The sequence below is a fragment of the Daphnia magna genome, linkage group LG9 (assembly GCF_020631705.1).
Source record: "Daphnia magna isolate NIES linkage group LG9, ASM2063170v1.1, whole genome shotgun sequence".
Lineage (NCBI taxonomy): Eukaryota > Metazoa > Arthropoda > Branchiopoda > Diplostraca > Daphniidae > Daphnia > Daphnia magna.
Window position 1 is genome coordinate 1,902,353 of NC_059190.1, and position 27,789 is coordinate 1,930,141.

The following is a 27,789-nucleotide window of genomic DNA, read 5'->3' on the forward strand; positions in this document are numbered from 1 at the left end:
TTGCCAGTATTTGCGTGCCTACGTAAACATGCACGGATGATGATGTGTGCTCTCCATTTCACCTCTTTCTTCTCATATCTATGCGGTAGACTACTATGTGACTCTTTCTGATTAAGAGAGTCACATACTCCGTATATCCACAAACGCGTGTGCATGTGCATATCTGAAGCATCTTTTACGGCTAATGGAAAGCCGTCACCCGGCTCGCTGTTTATATTTATCCCGTCGTGATGACATTTTAATCCGCAGAGTTGCGACAAGGAAAAAGATGGCGTAGATACATACACATACACACACACACACATTTATAAGCATGCACGGGATACGCAGCAAGAGAGAAGCTCATTTATTCGCACGAAGGCAGCAACCAATCGATACTGATGAAAAGACTCGGCAACGTTGCATCCAGATGCCACGAAATTGAACAACACAACTCGCAGAGATGATGGCGTTCACTATTGTGTCCGGAAGAGGTTCTTAGTCAGCAAACCAAAGTGCTCTGTACACACGCAACAACAACAAAAGCAGTTATTAACCATGCATTAGTTCGATGCTTCATTTCCTTCCAAAATCAGCTTCAGAAAATGGGATGCCCGATGGGATGGTCTTTTTCCTCTGCAAATAAAATGAAAAAAAGCAAATAATAAAATAAAATTAAATAAAATTTTGAGGGATAAATTCGACGGAGTAACGGAAGCCACCGGAAGCGGTCGAGGAAAAAGAAATGATGACAAACGAAACATTGGAACTGTCGACAACAATTTTTTTCTTCCGGAAGACCGGACACAGGAATTGCTGATGGGGCAATGGGCAATTGCAGTGGGTATAACGCAGTTTTCATCTGAGGGGCAGTAAAGTGACCAATGAGCATAAATATACTTGAAAGAAGAGAATTCAACTCATGCAGAAATAATTTGGTGGTTTCCGTTTTGTCCGTTGAACTGCCCGTCTCAACTTCATAGGCACAGATGGAATAAGGAGACCAATAATGTTTCTACTGAGTAAATTATACGCCAGAAAAATGACGAAATGCAAAGATCTTTTCGTGCAATGCGTCACTCTTAAAGGCGAAGGAAAACGTGTCCTGAAATGAAGAAGGAAAAGAAAAAGATATGTGATCTGGTTAGCCAAACATCCGGACAATAGTAGGAAAAAAGATGGTGCCACCACCATAGAAATTGTGTGGGCTACTATAAATAAATAATAAAAATAAAAAGACGCAAAGAAATATAAGACGATGGTACCTCATAGGAGATGGACTTAATTGTTCACCACATTATATAAGAAAGCTGAGAAGCTAGTCGCTATATAAAGCGCTGCTATCCGTCAAGAGCTTCAAGAGAGTGATGGGTCATTCTTCTGGCTGCCAGACGATATTACAAGACGAGCAGCTATCGGATTTCTGTCTGATTATCCCTTAAAAAGAAGGCCTTGAAAATAAACCACGAGACGCATATAAGTTACACTGGCCCTCTCCACTATACCATCAAATGGTTAATGTAATAGCGCCAATTAACTAACCGTCAAGTGGCATCTAAATCAAACCTTATTAAACGTTGATAATTAAACGATTTTTAAATTATTTATTTATTTTTTAAATTGGCGTTTGAAGTTGAACGCTCAAATCAAAGTCAGCGCACGTCATTCGGTCATCGTGCGACAGATCCTTTGCTCTCCCTCTAAACAGATGAAAAGAACAAGGACATGATTGTCGTGGTGGATCTCTGTATTGCCCAGTCTATTGCGGAATTCACGCAACATCCAAGCCGGAACGCCATAGAACTTTCTCCTTTTGAAGTTCGTCGAGTAGTTGTCTGGCAGAAAGAAAAAGAGGAGACAATAAAGTACACAACAAAAATGATGGCCAGTAGACAAACGTCAGCATTAAATAAATAATTTTATGTTTTTTTTTTTTGTTGTTTTTTACACGACAGACTAACACAATAGACGAATATTCAATTGATTGGTCGGCATTTAGAGCAATCACTTTCCGATTTCTCTTTTTCAGAAAACGATTGCGGAGCAGCACCGTGTGTACGTGACTGAATTTCCAGTCTGCGCGCATCATTTCATAGTTTTGAATAACTAATTTATTCCGTCTTAGAACGTGAATTAAAAAACAAAAAACGTTGCCCTTTCTTTCGCAAACGATCCGCTAATCCTCTTTTTGCTACAGCGCCTGTCGCATTGATAGAATCTGACGACTTGTGCTTGTTATAAACTTAAGCACACAACAGACGGTTGGCTGCAATAATACCGCACGACCCAAACAAAAAACCAAACATAACGGCTTACAATAAAGGACGAGCCACAGTCTGTGGTGAAACTGAGAATTAAAAGTTTCTTTTTCACCAGTTCTGGGGATTTACAACGCAAAAAAAAAAAAAAAAGCAGACGGATATGGCAAGAATAGTTGGGAAATCAAGTTTTGGCGCTCCTACAAACGCAAACTTTTGTACGTCAAGTGAAAGTTTCTTATTTTTCTGAATGATTTCCCCTCGCAATCGCCAGCAAGAAAATCAAAACCATTTTTCGGCTAAGCCATTTTCTTTTCTTTGTAGCGTTATTATTTGAAAAGTTGCGGCCTGCAAATGCGACTTTGCGCTGTCAAAAGATTGATAGGTAGTTAGGGATAATCAGCCCACGCGTCTTGTGCCCGATGCGCAGCCCCAAAAGTGGGCGTTTCGCTCGAACGGATCGGCGGAAAGGAAAGAGAATTGAGATTGCTAAGAGCTTACAAGTGACTCGTTACACACATATTATACAATATGCATCACGGCCAGCAACTGTCGATCGCTTATATGCATATGCAAAATACAAAGAGGCGAGCGAGCGAGTGGGAAGAAAACGGAGCTGATGAATTATTTTCGTCGACAAAGTAGAGCGGCGGAAACGAGGCAGATGTTTTGGATGCGTGAGAGTAGTTGCGGGATGAGCGTGATTAGGAACCGTCAGTAACAGGGCGGGGCGAAATTATTCTCGAGATAAGACTCACACGACTGATGGCAGAAGCAGTTCTCATTAGCGAGTAAAGGATGCAGGAAAATATCAACCAGAGTGGAATACACAAGGAGCAACAGCGTACAGCGGACCGACTTCAATCAGAGACGGACAAAAGTGTGGGAGCTGCTCATTTTCATTGGCAGAGCATTTTCAATTAGATCCTTACATATTCAAAAAGCCGTCACATGTTGCAACCGTTTAAGCTATTTAGATTTTCTGGGCATTGACAGTGACGTTTCAATGTCACGCAACTTGCTTGATATCTTTCAATGCGATTCGAGGGAGAAAATTTGTACACGTAGATAAGAAACATCTTTTCCTGGCATCCAACAGGATTGGCTGACTATTAATTTCAATAAAACGGGGATACAAAAATAATAACAGAGCAAAAGGGGCGAAACTAAACGATCGTCTTCATAAAACTCAAATTTCGCTGGGAGCCTTTTAAATAAATAGTGAACCGTCAGTGGTTCAGCTCAGATAGTCACTTAACGTCCTCCATTTTGAGGTGCTTACTTTCCTTGGCTCAATTCCCTCGAAATTTTCCGTTTCTTTTCCCGCACATTCCACCCTTTGCTTTTGCTGTGAAATCACACGTCGCCTCGGTAGCGCCGGAAGGAAAGAATTGGCAAGCAAAACGTTGAGGGGTGTTCTCGGAAATCGTAACGAATGAGGGCGTATAAAATAATGGGTCCAACGGGTGCTGATGCGCTTCTTCTTTTTTTATTTTTTTAAATACAACAAACATGAAATAGCAACACAAGGGGAAAGAAGAAGAAAAAGGGCAACTTATTTTACAGCCCTCATTTCCTTCTACGATGAGTTTGGCAACCGACAGCTTTGCTATATGATTATTCTAGTAATAGATAAACCCCGTCGTGTATAGGCTTTGATAACATTTCAGGAAAAACCTTGAAAAATGGAGACAGTTAAATCCGAGGTCTAACCGCAAGGGAAATGAGATTTCTGCGACACACGAGAATTCATTTGCAACTTTGGGTAAATACTCTGCAATAAGAACTTTAATCTAACACAAACAGTGATTGAATTTGCGCAGAGATTCTGTTACATACGCATCAGGAAAAAGAAAATAAGGAAATCAAGTATATAGAAAAAGGAGAATTGAAAATGCGAAGGGCAGAGCGTCGGCGTCGTGTTGTGAATGGTGTGGGTTTGCATAGCGCATGGTGCGATGGTTCGTGGTGTAAGCTCAGTAACAGACACAAAAGCCAGGAAGATACGCTCCGATCACCAGTTGGATGGTGGATAGCGAGACGCTCACAACTCGTAGTCTTTCCTTCCGATATTCATTTTCCCCAGCGAAATATATTTTTTTCACTGAACTGACCATTTTTTGTTTTTTCTTGTTTATTTTCGTTGAGTGCGCCGTTGACGCTCCGTTTCCTTCAAATATCCGCCACCTAGTCTACTCGCCTCCATTTACAGTGCGATATGATGGATAGGCTGTGTCCGTACATGTGAACTGAATCGTGTCCAAAACGATCGGCGATGATGGATTAAAAGAAACTCGGTCTAACTTCAAACGTATTTTTCATTCTTCCTACTATTTTTTGCTGTCGGCTTCTTTCTGATTCATCTCTGGCCGCTTTCCGTTGGCCGATTCGAGACTAAGATCTTATCACTAGCCCCTCCCGGAAGGGGAAACGGAATCCGCAGTTGGCATCATGGATCATTGGGCAATATCGTCGATGCTGGCCACCGTTTTCGCGCTGGCCGCTTTGACCGCAAGGCCCGGCTCAGCTCAAATGATGTCCATTGAAGAGGATAGATTTGGACATCTTTTCGACATCGATTCCGCCTCAGACGGTGAGTAGTAATGCGCCTGCCACGGCGGCCGTGATATTTCAACTCAGATGGCGAACGCTACAATTCAATTGCTTCCAAACAACTAGGCATCGACTTTTTTTTCTAGTTAGAGACCTGATGGATTCACGATAATCGTTCGGGAGCAAACCCGATGATTCGTGAGAATTAAATCGAAAAATCATTTCACAAAAAAAAAATGGGACGAGGGAAAGGAAATCTAATTTGAATCTGGCGCCAAGTTTTATGACGTGCTACCTACTAGGCAATTTTTGATAGTGTCTTGTACTGTGATGCATTTTATGTCTATATCATCCTGCTTTCGATGAGCTACGTCCGTCACGTCAAAGAGCTTTTAGACGTGATTTGAACGTGTCCCCCTTTTTTTTGGCGAGCGTCGCGACGCTGTGTGTACATGCCTTCCATTGGAATCGCTACTATTTCTAGTATTTATATTTTCAAATCATTTGGCCTACATCATTCAGAAGGAGAGGAGTCGTGGAAAATGGATGACGGGACAAAGGGAAGAGGGGGAGGAATACGAAAAAGAAAATGAAAACAAACTACCAAGAGCTAGGGTGGAGTATATAGTGTGCACGTTCACTATTCCAGTAGTATGCAGTTCAAACAAATAATGCATAAAATACTCGTAGAGAGAGCACCACCAAGCACATCCAAAATTTAGAAGAGAAAATATCAAATAAAAAAACGCGACCGGTGGGACGTGAATTTTTAAACGCAATCGAAAAATCTACTAGTGGCGTGCGTCGTATCTTGTTATTGGATGGAAAAAAAAGAAAGACTGTCCTGTCTGTCCACAACACCCACCACAAAAAAATGTGGGGGGCATTGCCTTTCGGCTTTAAATAAATCATTTATACTCGACCACAAATCACCAATATGGAAGATTGATAGCGTGAACGTTGGTCGTTCAATAATTTAAGAAAAAAAAGGGTGGGTATACTTCCATCGGGCAATTAAGCGGTTAATCGTGATTGATTCCGTTGGCTATCGATTAATGAATATCCTTTAGAAATGTAAATCGTGGTGGGAAAAAAAATGGCAGATTGACAGCACACGCGAATGAAACAGACGCCAATCAGCGGCATTAAATGCGCCGATAACTCGTTCCATTTGCATTTACTTTTAATCTGTCCTGGCCTTTATAGCTCCGCCCTTTTCTACAGACATCGTGACGTAAGGGGGGGAAAAAACGATGAATTGAGATCTGACGAGACGACAGCAGATAAAAGAGGAGGAAATCAAGGAAAACTTTTATGAAATGATCGAAACTATTTGCAGATTATAGACTCGACTGCGGAACACACACAAAAAAAAAAGAATCACTTTCTTTTTAGAATGGCTTGAGAACAAGTGTTCATTAAGCAGTTGCATCCAAGCTACCCATCAAAAGAAAAGAAAAAAAGGTACGTTGATGTCGTTATGGATGTGAATAGATCGACACTGGAAAGACACAAAAAGTTTTCAAGCAGACGTCAGAAACGAAATGGGGGCATCCAGTACGATGAAGAAAAAACATGATGGGGTACTAAATAAAAACTGGAGTTCTATTTATAAAGTATAAGGAAGAACACATTGTACAGAGCGTACAGTCAATGTTGAAATAAATCACGCCCGCCATCCAGAGCTATTTTCTAATAACAGATACCAGCATCTTCTTTATTACCTTCCCTTTGACTTGTCTTCTCCCCCTCTCTCTCTCTTTAGAATGGCTATCTGATCATTGGTTCACTAATGAACGTGAAACGCTCGCCCTCACACGCGAAATCTTTTGACATTTTTTTAAAGCACAAACAATCTTTGGGTTCACTCAGTCGTTTTGTTGTTCCGTAAAAGCCTTTCCAAAAAACAACAGAAAATAAAACGAAATCTGTAATCCTATATTTCAAAACGAACAACTCAAATGCACCTCCACCCCTCTCTCCTCTGGCGCAAGAAATAACAAAAAAAAACGGCTAAACGGAAAGAATAGCGTACTTCCCAACAACAACAACAACAAAAAGTGACGGGAAATGGAAACAAGTCTAGACTAAAAAATAAACCCCCGCTGGGCCTTAATCCGGCCGGAGTAAAGTGCTAACCGTTAGGTGTACATTGTACACGGCCATCGGCCCATCAGGCAACACGCAGAAAGTATAGACTATATTGAGCTTTCTTGTCCTGTATGCCACATCATCAACCAACACGTCATAACCCCCACCATCCAGCGGAATGTTTGCCTCCTCCCCCTCCACCGCTATTCGATTTTCCCCATAATTGGGTGCTTGCAACTTGTCACGATGATTGACGATAAGAACACGAGACGATTTAGCTTCAACAGACATATAATGATGACAATATGGCAACTGATTGCTTTTTCCTACACCCATGCCCTACACTCCCCCCCTAGTTAGTTATCCTTGTCTTTATCATCATCATCGTTTGGTAATCTCCTGTCAAACTTTTCGATGGACGCGCGTATAGAAATTGGTGGTCGGGTATGGCGAATCAAGCCACGCCCAGGACGTTCAATCTTCATCTGTTCGGTAAAGATCATTATTCAGCGTGTAGACACAGATGAAGAAGGGTGGATATCTCTGGCGGGAGATTGATGAACGCAAAGTCAAGCCACTTCTCCATATTGCAATCTGCAATGTTGTGTGCGTACTGCGTTTATGGTCGAAGGGGGAGCATGCGAGAAGAAAAGCCATCATCGAGCGAGACGAATTGCGTAACAATAAACTAGCGGACTTTGCTATTGTCGAAGACGTTGATGGATTCAAGAGAAGATTTCGAGGGCGCGCAACATGTAACTATTGTTACACTATATAACAAGTAGGAAGCTCATCTTCTTCTTCTTTTCGAGATGCAAACTGGCGCACAGTTCAACACTTTGAATTGGCATCGGGACTTAACGATCTCGTAATTTCTTTTTGCCCATCACGTTTGCCCAACGGCCATAATGGCTTGCGCATCATCACGCCAATCTCATTGTGTGTCTGCGCGCTATGGAAATGCAGAGACCATCGTCGGTAGGTTATTGTAACACGAATTGTAAAGGAAACCGTATATGCGTCATATTTTCGTGTGGGTATAGACAGAATGAAACTCACCACGAGAGACCGATCAATAGATCTTCAACACTATTGACACAAACCATTCAAGCTTATTCGATACATAAATATATTTATCATTTTTTTTTTAAAGGAGAAATGTGAGGACTAAAGGCGCTAAACTGACCGGTTAATGGTTCTTGATTCGCTTTTCTTTACACATTGTTGTAGAGTAGCTCTTACAAGACATCATACGGGAGGCTAAACACGTAACCGTGTGCGGTGAGCTGTGCCACAACGACCACCCAATATCTTTCACCGAGAAACATATTTTCAGATGAAATGTTTATTCCCTTTTTTTTTTTTTTTAACTGAAAAGGCCAGTTTTTAGACGCAAATCCTTTTCTATTTGCCCATTAAGTGGAAGGACAACATTCCTGAATGGACGTTGGTTGAATCTACATAGAGAAACTGATGAAACTTTCAAATGAAAATGCTGCTCACTATTTTGAAGAAGATTAAACGGATCTTGCGCGCATCAATCAACGACTACGCAGAGCATAAGCGGACCTTGACGTCGAAACGTAAAGCACATGGGTTTATAGTCGTAAAAAAAAAGATGCCTTTTTACAGCTCTGTCGAAGTAAAAGTGGATTGTAAACGGACAAGGCCCAAGAAGAAGGAACAAAAAAAAAACGAATTTATAGGGTCCAAAAGATCAAACAAGATGGGAAAAGAAGATGCGTGTCCGACGAGTGTGTGGACTCGTCCTAGGATCGACGACAGCAAGCGGTGATCTTTTTCGATCGATCAATCCTACAAAAATGTTTAGTATTTTCTTTCTCCCCCCTTTCTCTTTTTTTTGTTGAAACGTGGCTCTCTCCCCTTTTTATTTTTCTGGCATGTATCGAGTGAATAGTGAATCCAGAAAAAGAAAAAAATGGATCCCCCCAAAAACCTTATTCCACTATTTAATCCTACTGAAGGAAAACAAAATAAAAATAAATATTTCTTTAAGTGCCTTGGAGTTTCAAAGTGGGAGGGTCAGCTGTGGAGCACTGGGCAAACATGGTGACCAAACAGAAGACGTATATGCACAGGCGTGTGTTACGAGTGTTAAAAAAAAAGGGAAGAGAAGTTAGATTTACTTGGAGACGACAGCGCGGAATTGTAAAAGGTCGATAGTCGAGGACGTATTGACTCTAAAACGGAAAGCCATCGAGAAAAGAGGCGAGTGGGACGTCAATTATCCACTAGCTTTTCACGGTTAATTTCGTTTCAAATCACGTAGACGGACAGAAACGTGGACAGAAGGCAGGTCGTGCGCGTATTTTTCAGTTCACAATGTATGAAGCCCTTTCTGGATGCTCAGCTCGACGGGTAGCCGGCCTCGTGACGTTTATTATGAAAGAGACAATGATGGTAGTCGACCGCAGCGACCAATAGGAACGCTCCGTGCCTGATCGAATTCAATGGAATAATGGAACACGGCGAGAATCCAATTAAGCGCGAAGCTCTGGCCCTATGTTATTCAGCACCATCACCATCCATTATAATTCTCTTGTTCTTTCTTCTTTCTTCTATTGTCATAGAAATGGCCTGCTACTATTGCGTCAACGTGACTAGCAACGAGATTTGCAACCGCTTCGCCATTGAAAGACCCTGCCCAACAGGTGACTATAACGTTCAATTCTAAATGTTCTAAAGCCGAAAAAAACAAAAGATTGCATTTCGAAATTTCAAATGATCGATTGTTTTTTTGTTTTTCAAGAAGATTTGAGCGTTTGCCACACACATCACGTGATGGACGATCGGGGGGAAACGTTGGCCGTCACGAAAACGTGCGCTACTCCGCAAACATGTTTCTCGCAAGTCGGTTGCCGTCGAGATAAATCAACCAATCAGACGGTACACGGAGAGAGAGAAACAAAAGTTTTGTCTGACTTTGTTTTGTTTGCCTCTTTTCGCCAAGATGGAGATTGTGTGTACACTTGCACTTTAACTCTCCTGTTTCTCTTATTTTTATTTTTATTTATTTTATTTGATTTTTTGTTGAGAGAGGCGAGTGAGATTTGAGAAACAGGCGAGCCGCCCGCGGTCGATTTTATTGATCGATCAACTGGCCATTCCCTCTTTCAACGAAAAGAGAGTGATGTAACTCTCTTTTTACATGAAACATTTAAGGAAAAAAATATATATGAAATTCTAAAGCAATCATTTCACAAACAAGAACTTTCAAATTTTTGTTCCCTTTTGTTCCGCCATTTAAATTATTCGATAGCGCAACCTAATGAAATATATAAAATGTATTTATATATTTTTTTAAATTAAAAAAGGTGTGCGTCAATTGCTGCGATTTGCGTTACTGCAACGTGGAAGTGGCGTTCAACGCCAGTACGGCCGTTTTCCATCGGTCAAACGACGACGGGACGGCCGCCTTTTCGTCGGCTACTCACGAAATTAATGGGACGACCGCAACGGCCGTCCTTCTCGGCCTACTATTCCTCTTTTCAACATCAATTTAACCTGATTCAAAAGAAAATTGACGTGTAAATTTCTGCAGTCATATCAGAACCGAATGAATAATTTTGTTTTGTTTTTGTTTTGTTTTTTCACGGCGGATATTATTATTATTTTTTTTTTTTGAAAGGGCCCTGTATGTATTCGATTGGAATGTTGTTGTGACTGCTGTTTTTCGATTCGACTTATCTTTCTCTCAACAATTCGCAAGACGGGAAACAAAACGAATAGAGGGAAGCGGGAGAAACTGTTGAAGCATTCCGGTTCCTGCCGACATGATAAGACCCCAGCGGCACTCGTCGTGCCTTATCAGCCGCCGTGCAGTTACACAAAAAATAAAATGTCACGAAAAACAAAAAAACAAAAAAAAAGAGAGAGACAGAGACGGAACAGAGAGTAACGTCGAGTTACTGGGCACGACCACTACAAGTGTTTGATGAGGCGCGAGATTTGAACACGCTTCACGCCCGTCTGTGTACAACGGGCACGCAACTCTCAGTGTGGCTGCGCGTTTCGGCTATCTTCTGCTAGTCGTTCATCTTTGGCACAGCAGTCACCTCACGCCTCAGCAGCTACTTGAATTGATCTCGAGCTTTTCGTTTCCTCTTCGCCTCGGGTCGTGCTCCCGCATATTTTATTATCCCCACTCTTCATCATCTGCGGATGTGACACGATTCACTTTCAACATCGCATGGTGTAAACGCTCCGCACGTATACGCATGGCACATCAATGGATTCGCGCATACTTTCACAATTGCTGATTTCAAAACAAGAAAGATGTTGAGCGTCGGCTTACCTTTGAGAAGGTTCGATTGTTGTATAGATCAGCGAGGCCGGAAGGAGACGCCCTTTCAATTCAGTTTTGCTCTCGTCAGGGGACAACAATAAAAAGGGTGGCCATTTTGAACGGAAAAAAGTGGGAGGAAAAAATAAAATTGAGTTGCCAGAAATGTCGCAACCAAATAGAAAGACACGACTGTAGCTATGAATGGGAAACTCACCGTGATTGGTCCGTGTTGTCTTTTTTTCTGTACCGAAGAGGGACGAACAGGTTTCCATGTTTTTCGCTGATTGTCTATCTGTACGAACGTGTCCAATATTCAACATGCCAATTGATCAGCACATGCAGTAGAGCTAAACACAAGACAGATACTATATTATATAACAATGCGATACATACCCGTGCTTGGTTTTAATAGAGGAATGGTATAAGGAGAGGCACATCCGGCGGAATGTTAAAATTTGGGGACCAGAGATTGATTTGTTTAAATTCATCTTTTGGCGAATGGCAAACCCTTTTGTTTCCCTTAATTCCAATGAGCCAGTCGACATCATTTCTGCATGTCATTAACTCAATTTACTCATTTAAACTTAAAAAAAAAAACAAAATTAACGTTTCTGCATTCTCTGAATGTTCGATCCTCGGTGGGAAATGCTCCATCGGCATGGGGTCGTCAAAATGTTTCATTTCAACGTGTGTCTTGATTATAACATACACGAACGAAAGACAATCTCTCCGGAAGTGTGTCAATTTTTGTTTTTTTGTTTGTTTTTTTTTTAACTCATTTTTCTTCCTTTTTCTTTATGTATTTGAATACAACAGGGAATAAAAATTTGCGAAAAGAGGGGAGAGGAAAGAGAGACCTGGCCGAGTAGTGATATAATTTTTGTAGTATGTATATGTATAATAATCATAATAATAAGGTGGAGATGTTACACGTAGAGAAAAAATCGCGTCAGTAGATAAAAGATGAAAGGAAAGAGCTCAAAAATGAAGAAAAAAAAAGAAGAAGAAGAAGAAGAGAAGAGAAATAGAAAAGACACAAGAAAGAGAAGAAAATGTCGAGACTATTCAATTTTGAGGGTTGTCGAATTTGAAGAGCGTTTCTTTCTGCGTGAGCGTGTGTGTGTGTGTGTAAATGATTGAAAGGGAAATTGGGCGGTGAGGAAGGAGGACATTCGAGTCAAGTCTCTTTTCACGCGTGAATTATAGTACAATTGACAAATGATTGACTTCACACAGACGAGAGAAACGGGCGGTTGGAGGGGCAAGTGTGTCACGATGGCTGAACCCACGATGGCTTTCTTGTTTTACTCTATTTTCATGGAGGGCAACAAGTATTTTCAAATTGAACTTCCGTTTTGTTTTGTTAACTAGGGGAAGGCGCGTAACGCAATTGAAAGGGGCGGCAGTAAAAACGGCGCGGTGTGACGTAATTTAAAGAGGCAAAAGGCCAAGAAAGAATCATCACGAATACAACGAAGACGACTAATGAATAAGATTTGGAGCATTTCCTTTTTTTCTTTTACTGAACAATTGAGTTTGATAGAAACGTGAACGAGAAAGAGAGAGAGTCAATTCGAAAATGGAAGCAGCAGAATTTTAAATACGGAAACTGTCGATGAAAAGGACCACGAGAGCCACACACACACAAAAAAAGGGGGAAATAAAGAACAAAAGAATCAAATGGATGGGGTTTCCTTTTTAAATCTATGAGGTATAATAATCATCAAAAGGGAGTTTATTTTTATATTTTGCTATTCTTTCAAAATGGGCGCTATTAGAGGCAGTCGAATCAATATCTTATTATTTCGCTTCCTTTATTCTAAAAATGCTTTCCCTCTTACTGCCCCTCCCTCCCCACTCAATTATATATACATTGGTTGAATAGTCGTCCAGACAGCTGACGAAATTCGCAGCTTTTACCGCTTCGTTTAAAACTACGCATTTCACGAAATGTTTTGGGGTGGGTATTTTCTTTTTGTTTTTTTATTACAAAAAAAAAGGGGGGAGGAGCTAAACCCTGTCGATAGCGGAAACAAGTGAAGAGAGCATTTCAAGAATTGCATTACAAAACGCGAATGATTTTCAGGTGTGAAAAAGAAAAAGAAAAAAAAAATCCTATTTGAACAGGACGAACGCGAGAGAGAAAAATAGAAAATCGCACAACCAGCGGACGTGAAAAATGTGAATAAAATTATGATGAAAAGATTAAAATGCACGAAAAAACAGAAATCATCACAGACTAGATGACATTTAAAAACTGGGTTTGGTAAATCCATGCTACTCGATTCTTGCCCTCTCTTTTCACACGCGCACATCATTTGATTGCAGAACAAAATTTGAAATGCCAATGATCGAGTAATACACCGGGTTGGGATTGATAATGAAATTTGCCCAAATTTCACGACTAAACATCGCTATAAATATATATAGCACACGCACTGGAGTACACACCGCTATTATGTACAGGTAAAAAAAAAAAAAAGGAACAATCATACTCCATCACGTGACAGTCGATAATTCTTTTGTTTTGTTTAAAAAAAATAATAATCATTAAAAAATAATAATAATACATACATTATGTAGAAGTATAGGGACGCTATACACACACATCGTGCATATCATTTGATCGAGTTTGATTGATTCGCAAGACGTTCGTCTTTTTTTTTCGAAACTGAATTGGAAAATTTAAAAAAAAAAGAGGGAAACAAATGGGCCGAATTAAAACTTGTTTCGCAAGTTTCTTTTGTCCGCCCGAATATAAAGTTGAAGGAATGTGATTGAATCTAGCATGGGGGGGAGGTGGGAAACAAAACACAAGCGCCAAGAGAGAAAGAGAGGAAGGTGATAGCAAAGAAATGGTCGATTTCCATTTGTACAAAAAGATGGGGGGATTGTTAGTTGAACGATGTCCGCAGAAGTTGAATCGGATGGACGGGGAAATCGATGGGGTGTAGTACAATCGTGTATCCTCAAAGTTGGGGGGTAAAAAGAAAAGTATTCCAGTTGAAATAGGAGAGCTGAATCGAGTAAAGTGGGTTAAGAAAAGATTAAAAAACAAAAAAAAATTATCGATCGGGAATATTCATGTGGCCGCACAGAGACACAAGAAACCGATTGAATTGCCAGCATTTCAGAAGTGCAACTTGTCCCAGTCACGATTCCCACAACGTTAACGTGCAGAACGTTACACTGTTGATTCTCCGCGCGCTCGTTTTCTTTCTTGGTTTGTGTCCCGCGCACGCTGAAAAGAAAACCGAATAAAAGAAGAAACGAAAAAAACAAAAGAAGAGAAGAAAAGAGTTAAAATTTGATCATCAATAACGGCGCATAAAGTTTAAGATTGAACGGACATAAGAAAAAGAAAGAAAAAGCGGGAAGTTTAAAAAGACATGTACAAGGAAAGCGGAAAAGCTCGCAAAACAAATGACAAACAGTTCGGGAGACTGCTGGCCAGGACTTTTTGTTATTCCTCTCCTTTTCGCAGACAGCTGGGCGTGTAATGGCCCAGCTGACGAGAAAAGAGGGTCCATAAAAACGCAAAATTGTATCGCCCAATAGCAAGAAAACAAAACAAACAGGGGGCGCATGTGTCTGCATGTTCCGGCAGAGTCGGATCCGATAGAAATAATGCGAATGCCAGACGGCCAGTATACTTTGCGTCTACGGGTAATAGGCCGGACAAAGCTTATGGCCCACCCCCCCATCCCATTCACACAACAGCTGTCGCAACATCGTTTTAATCTTGTCCGGCCCGTCTCTCTCTCTCTTTTCAATTCTGTGCGTCGGGCCTTAATTAAGACTCGGATTGGACAGTGGGCGCGTGAGCGTGCAAAAAAGAAAAAAGAAATGAACTTGCCATTACCTCGTTTGCCTCATGTTCAATTCAGACTGTGATAGGTCATGGAACTTGCGACGGATCCGCTACTGGAGCTTGAATTGCTTGGGCTATTACCGCTGCCGGGGCTCTGTGTTGTTGCTGTTGTTGTTGAAGTTCCACCGGCATCTCTGGATGAGACTCTGCCGCCCGCCGTAACGCCCTCTCTCTCTGTAACCTGAAAAAACACATTCAAGAAAACCCAAAGTAAATCAAATTGTTTACAAGTTGACGTGTTCGATTTGACAAAGGGATAACAACAAACAAACCAAAACAAAACAAACACATATTTGGCTGGCCAACCAAGGAAAATTCAAATTAAAATGTCGATTTTTGGTTGCACCTTACCGATTTCACGACAACATCCAGAAGACTGGAAGCAAGGTGTTAAGTGTTAGTTGTTTCACAAAAGCGGCATGGTTAGAAGGGAAGAATAAAAGATGAAAAGATTCATTGAATTGCGCATTACAGCAACAACAAGCAACAACACAAAAAAAAAATTAAAATTAAATCAATATATTTAATAGCCTTGCAACAAAGTTCTATTATCGAAGAGTAGGTTTTACATCATCCATCACAAGGTGGACGAACCTCTCCGGGACCTCATTATATTACTCCCTACACTCTCCTACACCACGAAACTGAAGCACACACACAAAAAAAAATAAAAATATGTACATATAAGGGAACCGACCGGCCGGGAAAGAACACGAGCTGCAAGAGAATTTTTCATCTGGTTGGCATGACAGGAGGGAGGGGGGAGGGATGTGATTAAATTCCGAGCGGACAAGACGGTCAAATTGGATTGCTTCCGCATTGATTTACAACATTTCGGAAGAAGCGATCCCTACACCCCACTCGCCCCTTCCCCCAAAAGCTGATTGATTGATTAGCTCCATAGTGATTGAGGGTTACAAACAGGATAGTATTTGGATAACGATTAAGTTTACATTTTTCAACACGAAATTGATTGAATCAATTACAGTAAAACTCACTTGTTTTTGGATTGGCGCATGAACTGCTGGATCTTCCTCGCTGCCTGATGTTGCCGACGCTGTGAATAGGTCCGCCTGCATCAACAAAGTCAATCAAAAAAAAAAAAGAAAGAAAAGGAAGAGAACGATTAGAAGAACATTCAAAATAATGCACGAAAAAAATGTTTTCTTTTGATTATGTTCTGTCGATAACAGCAATGCCAATATCAGACTTGTTGAGCCCGGTTATTCTTTGTTCGACTATAGGCAAATGACCAATGCCAAATGCATCAATAGGCACACAACTACGTACTAACATTGCCCCTCCTTTTTAACTTAAAAAAGAGAAGAAAACGAACTAAAGAAAATCCGCTATTTTCCTTGTTGACCGGCGCTAGGATGAAAAGGGAAGCATCTGGCCGTGATACGATAACAAGGGGATCGATAGTATATACGTGTTCGGTTCAGTCCAACGGAATAAACGAAAATAAACAAGTCCCGCCTCCGTCCTGTCAACGGCCAAACAACATCTCGGAATAAAATAAAAAAAATTATCATTTTTCTTTCTTTTTATGGGGCAGAGGGACGGACAGACGTTACGTTTTGTTTGATTATGGTATGCCAATCAAGCAGAATCAGCGGATTTCAAGTCCCGGTGGAACGGTCGGAGCCGTTCGTTTCAACAGTTTTTGCCGTTTGCAATTAAGAACAGATCGAACGACCTGCTGAAAAGAGACGCAACATTCGTACGTAAAAACTTCCTCGTTACACAGTTACGTGTCAGTCAATTACAAAGAAGAAGAAGAAAAAAAAAGTCCGCTTTCCGTCTGCACGTAAGAAAAATAAAACGGGACTTTAGTGTTTTTTTCCTCCATTTCCCTCTCCCCACCTATCCACTTCCTTGTCCCGCGTAATTGGACGTTATGGCGACAGACGTTAGTTGGCCTCGAAATAAAAGGCGATTCGAGAGAAGAAGCTTTTTTTTTTTTTAAATAAAATAAAAAGCAAAGTGAGGAAAAGAAAGCCCCTTTAAAAAAAAAAAAAGAAGCACAAAGTGGTGCGCTTCCGCTACCGCAAACAGAGCCCCCACCCCGCCGCACATCCGATCCAATTCAATTAAGGAAACAAAACATTCAACGAGCAGTGAAAGAGCAAAGAAGCGTATGGCAGAGACACTGAAATCACGGTGGATATACTTTTTCATCATAAAGATGATCGAAAGAGAGAGAGAGAAAGAAAAAATCAAATCAAATCAAAATCGAGATGAGCTTCAAAGGAGAGAACCGGGGCGGAAGAACCGGCGGTGCGTGAAAAAGATCTTCGTCAAGAAGTCGAGGATCAGACAAGCCAAAAATCGATTGTGTTTCTTACTTGAGCGCCGAAGAGGTGGGCGTTCCTTCGCGACTCTGGCGGGCCGAGTTGGCCGTTAATGAGGACTCGCGGTAGTTGCGGTAAGCGGCCGCAACGGCGGCTGCCGAAGAGGCGATGCCTCCGCTGTTGGCCGCGTTCGATGCGGACGATGTCGACGGTGATTCCATGTTCTTCTTGAAGCGCTTGTGTTCGTAATACGAGCGGAATTGATTCTGGATGACAACGGCCGCTTTGGTCATCTGCTTCAGGTAGACGTACTGCAAAGCGATGAAAACAAAAATAGTTGGCATTAGAATTAGTAGAAAATCGAGTTGAAATAAATGGAATCAATCGAGCGAGTTAAAGGGGAAAAAGGGGGGGGTTGTTATTTGATGAAATATTGAAAGAATGAAACTCTATTCTATAATGTTATGTAAATGAACGCCATCTAAGAAAGGCTATAGGAAATGTGACTAAAAGAAAAACAAAAACAGTTGAAAAGAAAGAATTTCAAATTCTTTTTGTTCATTGTTTTTGTGTAAATTAAAAAAATAATTAATGATTTTTCAATCTAAATATCAGTGCAAACAGAAAAAGTTGAGATTTGTTTTGTTTTTTTTATCTAGAAAAGAATAAAGTAAAAATCTTGTGAAAAAACAAAGACACATTCGAGTCAATCGTTTTGAAAATAATAATAATTAATGGAATAAAGAAAATTGAATTTTTCAAAAATTACTGTGTGTTGAATAGTTTCTCGATAAAGGATAGGATAAAGAGTAATAATGAAAATGTAAGAATAAACTTTGAAAAACAAAAAAATTAATAAAAATTAGGTGTTCAAGCCAAATGCAGAAAACATTATTTTTAAAAATTGAATTTCAAAAATAATTGAATAAATTTTCTTTTTCCCCCAATCTTCTTCACATTTTTTTTTGTTTTCTTTCTTTTTTTATACATGTCGTTTTGTTTTTTGTTTGTTTTTATTTTTCAAAACCTGTTTGTAACGCCGGTAATAGTTCTGAATGATCACGGCAGCTGCCCGTTCCTTCTCCTGTTCTTCGGCCCTCTTGCGTCCTACGTAGGATCGATAGGCCTTTTGGATGGTTTTTGCCGCCTCGTAGAGTTCGCGTTGCTCGTGATCCGACAGCGTCAAGTTAGAAAAATCACGAACAAATAAACTGGCAGAAGCCTGAAGAAGTAGTTGATGAAGTCAACGTGAAAAAAAAACAAAAAAAAACAAACAAATACCATACCGATTCATCAAAACTACAGCGGGATCGGGGACAGCTAAGAACAATCACGACATCAACAATAAATTACGCCCTTTTTGCAATTGTTTTTTTTTTTTTCTTTATTTTTGGATAAACATGCGCTCGCCATTCAAAAATGAAAATAGGCAAATAAAAAAAATAAAATTCAAGCCAAATATCAAAATATGCGTGAAAATTGTTTAAGAGAAAAATTGTGCGCGAATTAAAAAGAAAGAAAAAATAAAGAAAAAAACTTACCTGGAGGAATTCGCTGAAATCGGCAGTGGTAGGCGGAGGTGAGGGCGAGTTAACAGAGAACGAACACGGAGATTGCAGGCAGCTGGACGACGCTGGAGACAAACTTGAGCTGGGCGTCGCCGTTTCGCAATACCTGGACGTCATTTGAATATGTCAATTATCGGCACACGCTTCCCTCATGCAAAACAAGAACATACCTGTACTGTTGATCACTAAATTCAAAGGTCAAATCATTGCCGTCGAGAGACGGAGGCGCATCGGCGACGATGGCCAAATCGATGGAACCTTCGATGCTTTGCACTTCGCTGACGACGCTGCTGATCTCCAATTCCATGCAGGGACTCCAGCCCACCACCATGTCCTCCGTTTCGTTCTAAACGTTATTTGATTAGATTAGATTAGATTAGATTATATTATATTATATTATATTTTAAGATTGCGTGATTGAGATCGGTATGCGTTTAAAAACAACGTACTTTGATGCGATCAGGAATAGCGGCGATGATTTGTTCAGCCAATGTCAAGACCCGAGTGTTTTGCTCGATGCTCGTTAACGGCGACAGGTGCTGTTGATGGAGGTCGATCGAATTGACGCTCTCCCGGCGGACGCCACTTCCTGCTGCCGATCGAGGCCCGCCTGAAATGACGGGCAATCACGCGACCGGACGGCGATGTAAAGGAATAAAATGCCAAAAATAAGACACATTGTTTCAACGTGTTTCTACAGACAATCCAGTTAGTTCAATTGGACAACATTTGGAGAAACGCTCTGGCGTCACGTTCAGAAATTATAAAACGAAATAGCCATTTTATAGTGAAAAAAAAAAAAAAAAAAGAAAAGAAAAGAAAAGCACCGATCAAAAAAGAAGCCATTGAAATGTTCTCATTTCGTTTTTGTTTCATGTTCTCTTCATTGCTTCCTTGTAAATAGATTTCCGGCTTTCCCATGCAGCCGAATGGATTAAGAACTTTTTGCAATGTTCGTTTCGTCATGCCCCAACAGTCCAGCAACATGCGAACAACATGCAGCGTGAGCACGGATATATCTATCACAAACAAAAATGTCTAACGACCTCAAAACAAAAGACAGTCAAAACCATCGTTTAACCCGACAGGTTGATGGTCATTTCGTCGGTTCCCAGCCACAAGAATTTTGGGAGCAGGGGGGGAGTATTTGAAGATTGTAATTCTTTGTGTGTGTGTATGGGAGGGATCGCAGGGGGAGGATTTATTTCATTTTTTTTAAGGAATAGATAAGGGGAGGGCAAAGCAGCAGCACCAAGCTTACCTGCGGCGGAGGAGCAGGGAGCAGCTTGGGTTGTGGAGGAGCAGGTGGACGAGTTGTCGACGAGCAATCCATCGTCTCCTGACTCCAAGCCTTCGATGTCGGCGCTGTAACACGGGCTGTAACATGGGCCGAGCAGGCCGTCCAGGCCGCCATCGAAGCTCGAGCCGCCATTCAAAGAAGCTGCTCCCGCGCAATTGATTTTATTTTTTGTTTTTTTGAAATCAAAAAAATGTCTCTCTTTTGCTTCAAATATGTACACAACAAATCGTTCACGCTCAATCGTGACGACCCCCATCTCTCGTTTGTTCATTCGTTTCTCGAGCCGACCAGAAATGTGAAAAGGGTATTGTCAAAACACAACAAATTGAAGATGATGAAACAGTTTGAAAAGTTAAAAAAATGGGAGTAGAAAAAAAACACAACCCAACAACAAACAAGAAAAAATGAGTGTTGAAATAACAATCGAAAAACCACTAGCATTTCAAGCGGAAAAAAAAAAATGTTAACTCTAGTCTTTTTGGTGGTTCGTGATTTCTCTCCTATTTTAGTGGAAGTAAAATTTAAATTGGTCGATGAAAAAAGAAAGAAAAAAAAGAAGGGAGATTGGAATCAAACCAGAGGGCAGCACAAGCACGATGCTTGAATTTGGAAAAAAATGCCTGGCTTTATAAACCAGTTACCTCACCCCCAGTCTATCCCAAAAGTCCATCCCCAAATCAATAAATAAACATAACGAAATAACTATTCATAAAAGTGAGTGTACAAAGAAATTTGAATTGAAAAAAAAAGAAAAGAAAGAAGAGTGTTGAAATAGAATAAAGACGGAAAAAAAAATGAAGAAGAAAAAGGAAAAATTGAATAATAAAAAAAATAAAATAAAATAAACCAATGCAAACAACTCACATGGATTCGATGAATCCATCGTGTGCGGCGAAGGCGACGGATCGTGAGCCAAACACGACACGTTGCTGCCGGTGCTATTGCGGCCGCTAGAATAAGCCTGGCCAGCTCCGCCCAATGGCAGCGAATAGCTGCGATCGTCCCTGTAAAAGAGGATTTACACATCAGATTAGAACGAAATTCATTTCACAATCGTGCAAGACCGTCCGTGCGACTGGTACCTGGAAAGTTTGTGAGCTTTGGCCGCGTTGGGCCGTCTCCAAAATGCTTGGTGATTATTTCCGGCCGGCTCGTTATTGTTGTTATTGTTGGGCACCGAATCGACGGACGAGCGTTTGGCCAGCAACATCTGGCGAGCAGCCACCGACTCGATCGGTTTACTGCTGCAATTGGATTTGTTGAGCTGGACGAGCGAAGGCGGCGGAAGCGAAGGCTCGGCCGTTGATCGTCTGACCGACAAGATCCTACGCGTTTCCAGTTCTTCGGCAAGCGAATGATGGCCCCTTTGCCGGGCAACGTCCCAAGCTGATCTCCCCGATCGATCGTGGACGTTGAGGGCCGAAGGGTCCCATTGAGCCAGAAGGGCTACAACATCGCGATGGCCTTGGGCGCAGGCCCACATCAGCGGTGTGTAACCTTGCTGGTCGCTGGCCAGTGGACTCATCTCGTGTTCCAGCGCTGGTGACGAGTTCTCCAGTCGCCAGTTGAGCAACGTGCACAGGACGCGCAACAAACCCAAAGCCGCCGCCAGGTGGAGTAGGTTCATTTGCTGACGCGTCCCGTTCGTATGTGACGAGGACGCATCTTCGCCCGGCTGCTGTGCGTTCAACCGCCAACGTTTCGTCACCAACTGACGACAGATGGACACCAACTGCTCCTCGGCGCTTTGTAGTTCCACTTCGCCACTCTCCAGATAGGCTCTCTGAATTCGAAATTCAAACGGCGTTAGTTGGATGTTGGATGACGTTAGATCAATGGATTCGTTTTTTGTTTTTTTTTTTACCAAGCTGCTAAACAGCTGATCGATGCCGCATCCTTGGACGTTCAAATGGGCTCCAAGAGACTCGAGCCGGCCCACCAACAACGTCAGAAGTGAATTCGTCCATTGGGTGGTGGATGAAGATCCTTCCGGATGACACGAACTCGACACGGCAGACACTTGACGGTATTCAAAGATGGCCGGTTGCGTGATGGCTATTCCCTGACGGGCCACATGCATTTGCACTCTTCCAGGGCTATGATCTGGCCGTCACCAAATGAAATTTCGTTTAAATTGCGGAAATTTTATATCTTTATCGATTTACTAACGAGGGCAAAAGCAGCGGAGGACTCCCAACTGGACCCAAACAGCCGGAACTGCTATTCCATCAAACACGGCGCTGTACGAGCCGCTTAGCGTCGGCGAACAAAACGATCCTGTTATGAGCAGTTTGGTTCCACCCTTAAAATCAAAAATATCAAATTAAAATCCAATGATGAAATCAAACGAGAAAATAACGTCCACCTCAGTAGGAGCCCATTCCGGCGAGAAATCGGTAATGGATGTCAACATGGAATCACCGGACGTAGAGAGGGTCGGAGGAGACGGTACGTCTTTGAGCTGATGGATCCTGTCGTTGATAGCGTTCATGTCTTTGCCATCCGAGCCGTCGGAAGGTGACCCGGAAGCTCTTCCTCCGCCTGCTGTACCCGTCTGGATTGAGATGAGCGAGTCGATCGTGTCGTGGCAATCCAAATCGGAGAATTCCGTCAGCATGTCGAAGGCATCTAAATTGACTAGTAAATCATCCTCGGCTGTCGTTTCAACGGATCGAATCGATCTGCCTAATCCGCCGTCGCTACAAGAGGCTCCACCGTCGTTACTTGCGCTACCACCTCCGCCGCCACTGCAGTGGAAAGCCGTTTCGTGGCTCAAATTGGCCGACAGGGTTCGTTGGATATCGTCCTGTGAAAGATCCAGCGTTTCATTGAACAGACAATCCATCGGCAACCTATTCAAAAATTCAAATCAATAAATCCGATCATAAATTTGAAAAAAAAATCATCCATCGAACTCTGCAATGAAACAAATGAAAGACCTGTATCCATGGCCGGAAAGCATTTCATCGGCCCGCCTGGTGGCGTTATTGGCGTTGACGAGCGAGTAGAATGAAGGGAACGTGTTGCCTTGATCGCCGCTGCCGTGATCCATGAAATTCATCGTCGTCTGATTAATGGAAGGAACGGGGGCCGGTGTAGGAGGGGTAGGATGGGCAGGCTGCTGCTGCTGCTGCTGGCCAGCATTGTTGCAATTATTTGAAGAATAATAATAATTGGAATCCAGCGATTCCTGTTTGGCGCTGATCATCTGCTGCTGCTGCTGCTGATGTTGCAACTGATGATCCTGCTGTTGGCATTGCACCGTCTCCGGATGATGATGGATCTGTTCGGTGTGGAAAGATGGGACGGAAGTGGAAGACAATGACGACGACGAAGGCATGGACGTTGGCGTCGAACCACCTCTCCCCAGACCGAAATTGGCCGCCTCCGCCCTGGCAGACGGAGCCGTCCGGCCAGCATTATCCGCCGGCGTTGCCTAGATACGGAAATGTATTACCAACAAAAAAACAAATGAAAATAAAAGTTAAAAATCCAAAGTTTCGCTGGAAAAAAGAAGCCAATGTTTTCTTGTCTTCGCACACACCGTCTGACGTTGCTGGATGTTGCTGGAATGTGATGGAGCGGGTCGAGGTTCTAATCGGATAAAGGAACTTGCTGGCCCGCCATTAGAGAGCCGCCGAAGGGAATGTGGAAGGCTATGGCCCGTCGCCAAATCGTTCAGACTCGATGCATCCGCACCAACTTTGTGATTATGGTGAACCTGTGGTTCCATGTTGGCCGATGTTCTGCTGTTGCCAACCCGACCTCCTCCTCCACCACCACCTCCACCCGTTTGAAGTTGCTGCTGCTGCTGCTGCTGGCGCTGAGGGGCGTTTGAAACGTGTCCGTTGACAGCCACCGGAACGGCCCCAACGCTGCCGCCCGTGCGGGCCAGCCGCTGTTTCTCCATCAGCTGACTGACGATGGCTTCCACCGTTTCCGCCGTCTTCGTTTAGAGAAAAAACAAACAAACAAATCAATAAATAAATAAGCGTGGAATGGCATTGCATGGCATCGCTCAAACAATTGGCATCATTTCGTTAAACAAAGGACACATCAAATAATTAGGCGGTGGCTCAAATTGGCGGGGGATTGTCGGCGCGTTAAACCGAGCGGAAGGGATGACGTCACCTTAAAAAGCGGAAATCGCTATTCTCGTTCTCTTCCACAAGAGCGGGAACCAACCCGAAAAGGATTCTGAAATAACAGCTATGTGATATGGAGCGTGTTTAAACGAAACGTCGTGCAAAATAAAATAAAAGGCGGGACAAGGAGGAGAGAGAGAGAGGGGCGAACAAGAAAAAAAGATAAACGGGCGCTGATCCAAGCGTGTCTCGGATGGTTGGGTATAAGAATGCACTTAAGACCTTTATCCCTACCCTTTAGCCTGGCCGTTATTCAGCCATGCGAGAAAGTAAAATTTATTTATTATTATTTATTTTTTTTTTTTAAGGGGGCGGGGAGCAACTAGGAATTTGAGAGACAAGCTGATCCTCATTACACACGGCGCCAACACACACACACACACAAAGATTTAAATGAAGGTAAACTGTTTGACGTTGGGTGAACATTAAAAAACAAAACAATACGTATGCAAACTTACAGAGACTTCCAGTTCGTTGTTCAAATTGGGTTCGTCCTGGCTCAAAACTGTCAAAGAAAACGAAATCAATTAGAAGAGAAAACATTCATTTGAAAAGAAAAGAGAGGGTCAATATTGATTTCTTTTTTTTTTTTGTTTGTTTCCTTACACATGGGTCTCAGCTGGGAAATGAGCTCGTCTTTGCTCCACTCCTTGCGTTCGGCCCATAATGAAACGCTGGCCACAACCAACAGTTTGGCGTCGTCCGGATACGGCACGTTGAGATAGTGGACTAGGACAATGTCGGGATTCTGGTCCGGCCCATGTCATGTAATAAAAACAAATGATTCCAATTTCCACCGGGTTACACAATAGGGGCCATAAAAGTCATCAGTCTAAATATGTGCGGGGGGAAACAAATCAATCGATCGTCAACTCGACATGCAAAACACAAATCAACCAATTTACGTGGAGACATTAATTTTTTTGTTTTTCAATGTTTTTCTTTTTTTCTCGAGCTAGTGGGAATTGCTATTGCATTTTAAAACGTCAAAAGTAAAAAAATTTGTTTGAGAATCAATTTTACCTGCAACAGCCAATAACATCGTCGATGAAAAGTGGGTAGAATGGCCGAATGGACGTAACAGCCGTAAATGCACTGCGATATCGAAAAACAAGACAAACAACAACAAAAAAACATTTAATAAACGCGTTGCAAAATGAAATTAAATGTTGACGTTATAAATGCCAGGATCAACTGGGCCATGACACTGCAATATCCCAGCTGGACATTGTTATTATATTCCCCCCAGCCTGCAGCTATTCCATTTCATCAAATTGAAAATGAAAGAAGACTCAAATTGAAAATCCTTTTTTCGGATGAACAGTTGCCAATGTTTTTTGTCATTTCATTGGCCCAGTGTTGGTTGCTATTTCAAGCACAAAGAAAATGTCATCTTCTGTTTACATTTTTGACACCATCCGCACGGAGGAGGAGGGCTGGAAAGCTGAGGCATCTGACAATATCAAATGGGCACGACTGGTCTAACGTGGGCGCCATTCATCAGAGACAAAAACAAAAACAACCAAGAAAACAGCATCATCACCAAGAAAAAACAAGGAAAAATGGTGGAAACCCGTAGAATTTGGTGTATGGCATTCCCCCCTCCCAACCATCCGGGGTCCACCAGCTATTTCCAGCACCTTTGTTTTTCTTCCCCCTGTTGTGTTTATATTAGAATGAGTTTTGTCAGTGGGAGAGTTGGGACATCGTTAACGTCTACCAGAATATATAAATGTATATATATAGAGTACTGTACTGGGTAGCACCCCCTTCTTTTGTTCTCATCATTGGACAGGCCAGTCACGACGGGACAACGGGAGTGCTGATTCAATCCTCTCGTACCCAAATATTTGTCAAGTCACACACACACACACACACACCCTCTGGGATATCTCTCTTTTGGTACACGACCTTCGAACGTGTCACGTTGTTGTGTCTTCTTTCTTTATTTTTTTCTTTCTTTCTTTCCCCGTGTCGTCCAGTTGTCACCGGAACGGGTAGTGGCCATTTGACAAGGTTACAGGGAAGAGCAGACGAACTTAACTTACTTTCTTTGTTTACTTTCCAGTCCCCGATGCCAATCGATCTATTTTTAATCTTTTGCTTTCTTGTTGTTGTTTTCTTTCTCGTAAACTCTTTTTTATAGTTTTTTTTAATGTTTTTTTTTATATCACACCATTCGTTTTCATTTTCTACGAGACCCAATTCTCTTTAGATTTCTTTAACGAAGTCTGTACGTACTGTATGGCAATGCTGCAACTAGAGTCCCTCAAAGAATGTGTCTTAAAAAAAAAAAAAAAAAACAAACAACTGCAGTAAAAAAAGAAAAAGAAGCCAGAAGAGTGTAGGAATGGCACCGGGGGAGGTCACATATAGTAGTTCTGTATATACGAACATATCTAGTTATTGGCATTGATTCAATGATATGTTTTTCGCGTGTAATCCCCCTATGTAGACAGACCCCCAATCGTCTCAAATCGTTCTGGCCAAGATCCTAATCATATGAAACAGACCCGATTATATACATATCTTAATGTACACAGTGTACCCCTCCTTAAAAAAAAAACCAAACATGGCCGGATTTCTTTTTTGTTTTCGAGTTTTTTGCATGACATAACACACACACACATGCAATAGAAACCGCTTCGACTGTGTTATACAACGATGGGTAGATATCCTTCCTTTTCTCTTTTTCGGACAATCAATAACTCAACTCAAAAAGTGAAACACAAGGTAGACACATGGGGTTCCAGGAGACGGCACGACGAGCTGGACCGGGCTGCAATGATCTTTTAAGATCTGCTCAGGATGGGGGATTCTTTATAGACGATGGATCCGGGGTATAGAGAGAATATAAGGAGGTGGGCTGAAGGTTGGACTTTGTGTTGTTGCAAACTTTTCGGATGAGTTTAGATGAGAGGAAACACAGAAAGAAAAACAAAAAAAAAACAAAAAACCAAAAGTGGAACAAAAGAGATCGTTACCGCTGCCCGGAGCTGAGAGCGTGTAAAAGGCCATAAAAATCCAGTTTCCGACAATGTCCGTATGCGTTATGTGTATGTATCCCAGGAAGAAAAGGGCGGGGGGAACTCAACCATCGTTGGACGTTTGATCCTCCCGGAACGGAGAAAAACACGGGGGGGTAAATTTAAAAAATACAAAAAAAAAAAAGGATGGATTCTAAACGGAGCAGAAAAGAGCCGGCAGCTAAAAAGTTAAAAGGATGAAGATGGAGGAGGGAAGCAGGCAAAGTTTTTTTCGTTTTCAATCGATAACGACGTACAAGAGCCTACGTACAATATTTACTGGTATGTCTGTTCAAGACATACTCGAGAAAAAAAAACAAAACAACTGGAATTGCCAATACCCCTGGAATTATGTATGAGAAAACAAGCTCAGGAAGCGAAGGCAAACAACAACATTT

At 41.9% G+C, this 27,789-nt stretch overlaps 2 protein-coding genes across 19 annotated transcripts in view; one reads left to right on the plus strand and one right to left on the minus strand.

Moving 5' to 3' along the window:
* Window positions 1-182: 182 nt before the first annotated feature.
* The window catches only part of LOC116930837 (calmodulin-binding transcription activator 2), a 38,530-nt gene continuing 10,923 nt past the window's right edge, over window positions 183-27,789 (minus strand). For 4 of the 17 annotated variants that reach the window (XM_045178882.1, XM_045178888.1, XM_045178893.1 and 1 more), the window contains 22 exons: window positions 25,389-25,460; window positions 24,972-25,113; window positions 24,824-24,870; window positions 23,765-24,166; window positions 23,160-23,656; window positions 22,586-23,072; window positions 22,390-22,522; window positions 22,085-22,323; window positions 21,303-22,003; window positions 21,085-21,224; window positions 20,182-20,361; window positions 19,370-19,530; window positions 19,091-19,266; window positions 18,894-19,026; window positions 18,380-18,574; window positions 17,407-17,663; window positions 16,057-16,131; window positions 15,410-15,434; window positions 15,050-15,239; window positions 11,197-14,428; window positions 1,245-1,814; window positions 183-615 (listed from right to left, as the gene is read on the minus strand). In XM_045178882.1, the coding sequence (XP_045034817.1) occupies window positions 15,066-15,239; window positions 15,410-15,434; window positions 16,057-16,131; window positions 17,407-17,663; window positions 18,380-18,574; window positions 18,894-19,026; window positions 19,091-19,266; window positions 19,370-19,530; window positions 20,182-20,361; window positions 21,085-21,224; window positions 21,303-22,003; window positions 22,085-22,323; window positions 22,390-22,522; window positions 22,586-23,072; window positions 23,160-23,656; window positions 23,765-24,166; window positions 24,824-24,870; window positions 24,972-25,113; window positions 25,389-25,460 (4,236 nt within the window). In that variant the 3' untranslated portion in view covers window positions 183-615; window positions 1,245-1,814; window positions 11,197-14,428; window positions 15,050-15,065. Of the gene's footprint in view, window positions 1,191-1,244; window positions 1,815-11,196; window positions 14,429-15,049; window positions 15,240-15,409; window positions 15,435-16,056; window positions 16,132-17,406; window positions 17,664-18,379; window positions 18,575-18,638; window positions 18,673-18,893; window positions 19,027-19,090; window positions 19,267-19,369; window positions 19,531-20,181; window positions 20,362-21,084; window positions 21,225-21,302; window positions 22,004-22,084; window positions 22,324-22,389; window positions 22,523-22,585; window positions 23,073-23,159; window positions 23,657-23,764; window positions 24,167-24,823; window positions 24,871-24,971; window positions 25,114-25,388; window positions 25,461-26,121; window positions 26,253-27,789 lie in introns of those variants that run through there. The other 13 variants (XM_045178885.1, XM_045178886.1, XM_045178896.1 and 10 more) reach the window with 13 other exon arrangements.
* Window positions 4,239-10,478, plus strand: LOC116930896 (ly6/PLAUR domain-containing protein 6B). 2 transcript variants are annotated; one of them, XM_032938337.2, is made up of 4 exons: window positions 4,239-4,830; window positions 9,473-9,553; window positions 9,652-9,788; window positions 10,217-10,478. In XM_032938337.2, exons 1-4 carry the CDS (start codon window positions 4,689-4,691, stop codon window positions 10,403-10,405), a joined length of 549 nt encoding a protein of 182 aa, XP_032794228.2. In that variant the 5' UTR covers window positions 4,239-4,688; the 3' UTR covers window positions 10,406-10,478. The 2 variants fall into 2 exon arrangements, with proteins under 2 accessions (XP_032794228.2, XP_032794229.2); XM_032938338.2 differs by having other exon boundaries at window positions 9,655-9,788.

What these genes read in the sequence shown, in the direction of transcription:
- LOC116930896 (XM_032938337.2), top strand. Translation starts at nt 4,689, where the DNA reads ATGGATCATTGGGCAATATCGTCGATGCTGGCCACCGTTTTCGCGCTG. An exon ending in CATCGATTCCGCCTCAGACG is followed by an intron (nt 4,831 to 9,472) that starts GTGAGTAGTAAT and finishes CTATTGTCATAG; the next exon opens with AAATGGCCTGCTACTATTGC. An exon ending in ATAAATCAACCAATCAGACG is followed by an intron (nt 9,789 to 10,216) that starts GTACACGGAGAG and finishes AAATTAAAAAAG; the next exon opens with GTGTGCGTCAATTGCTGCGA.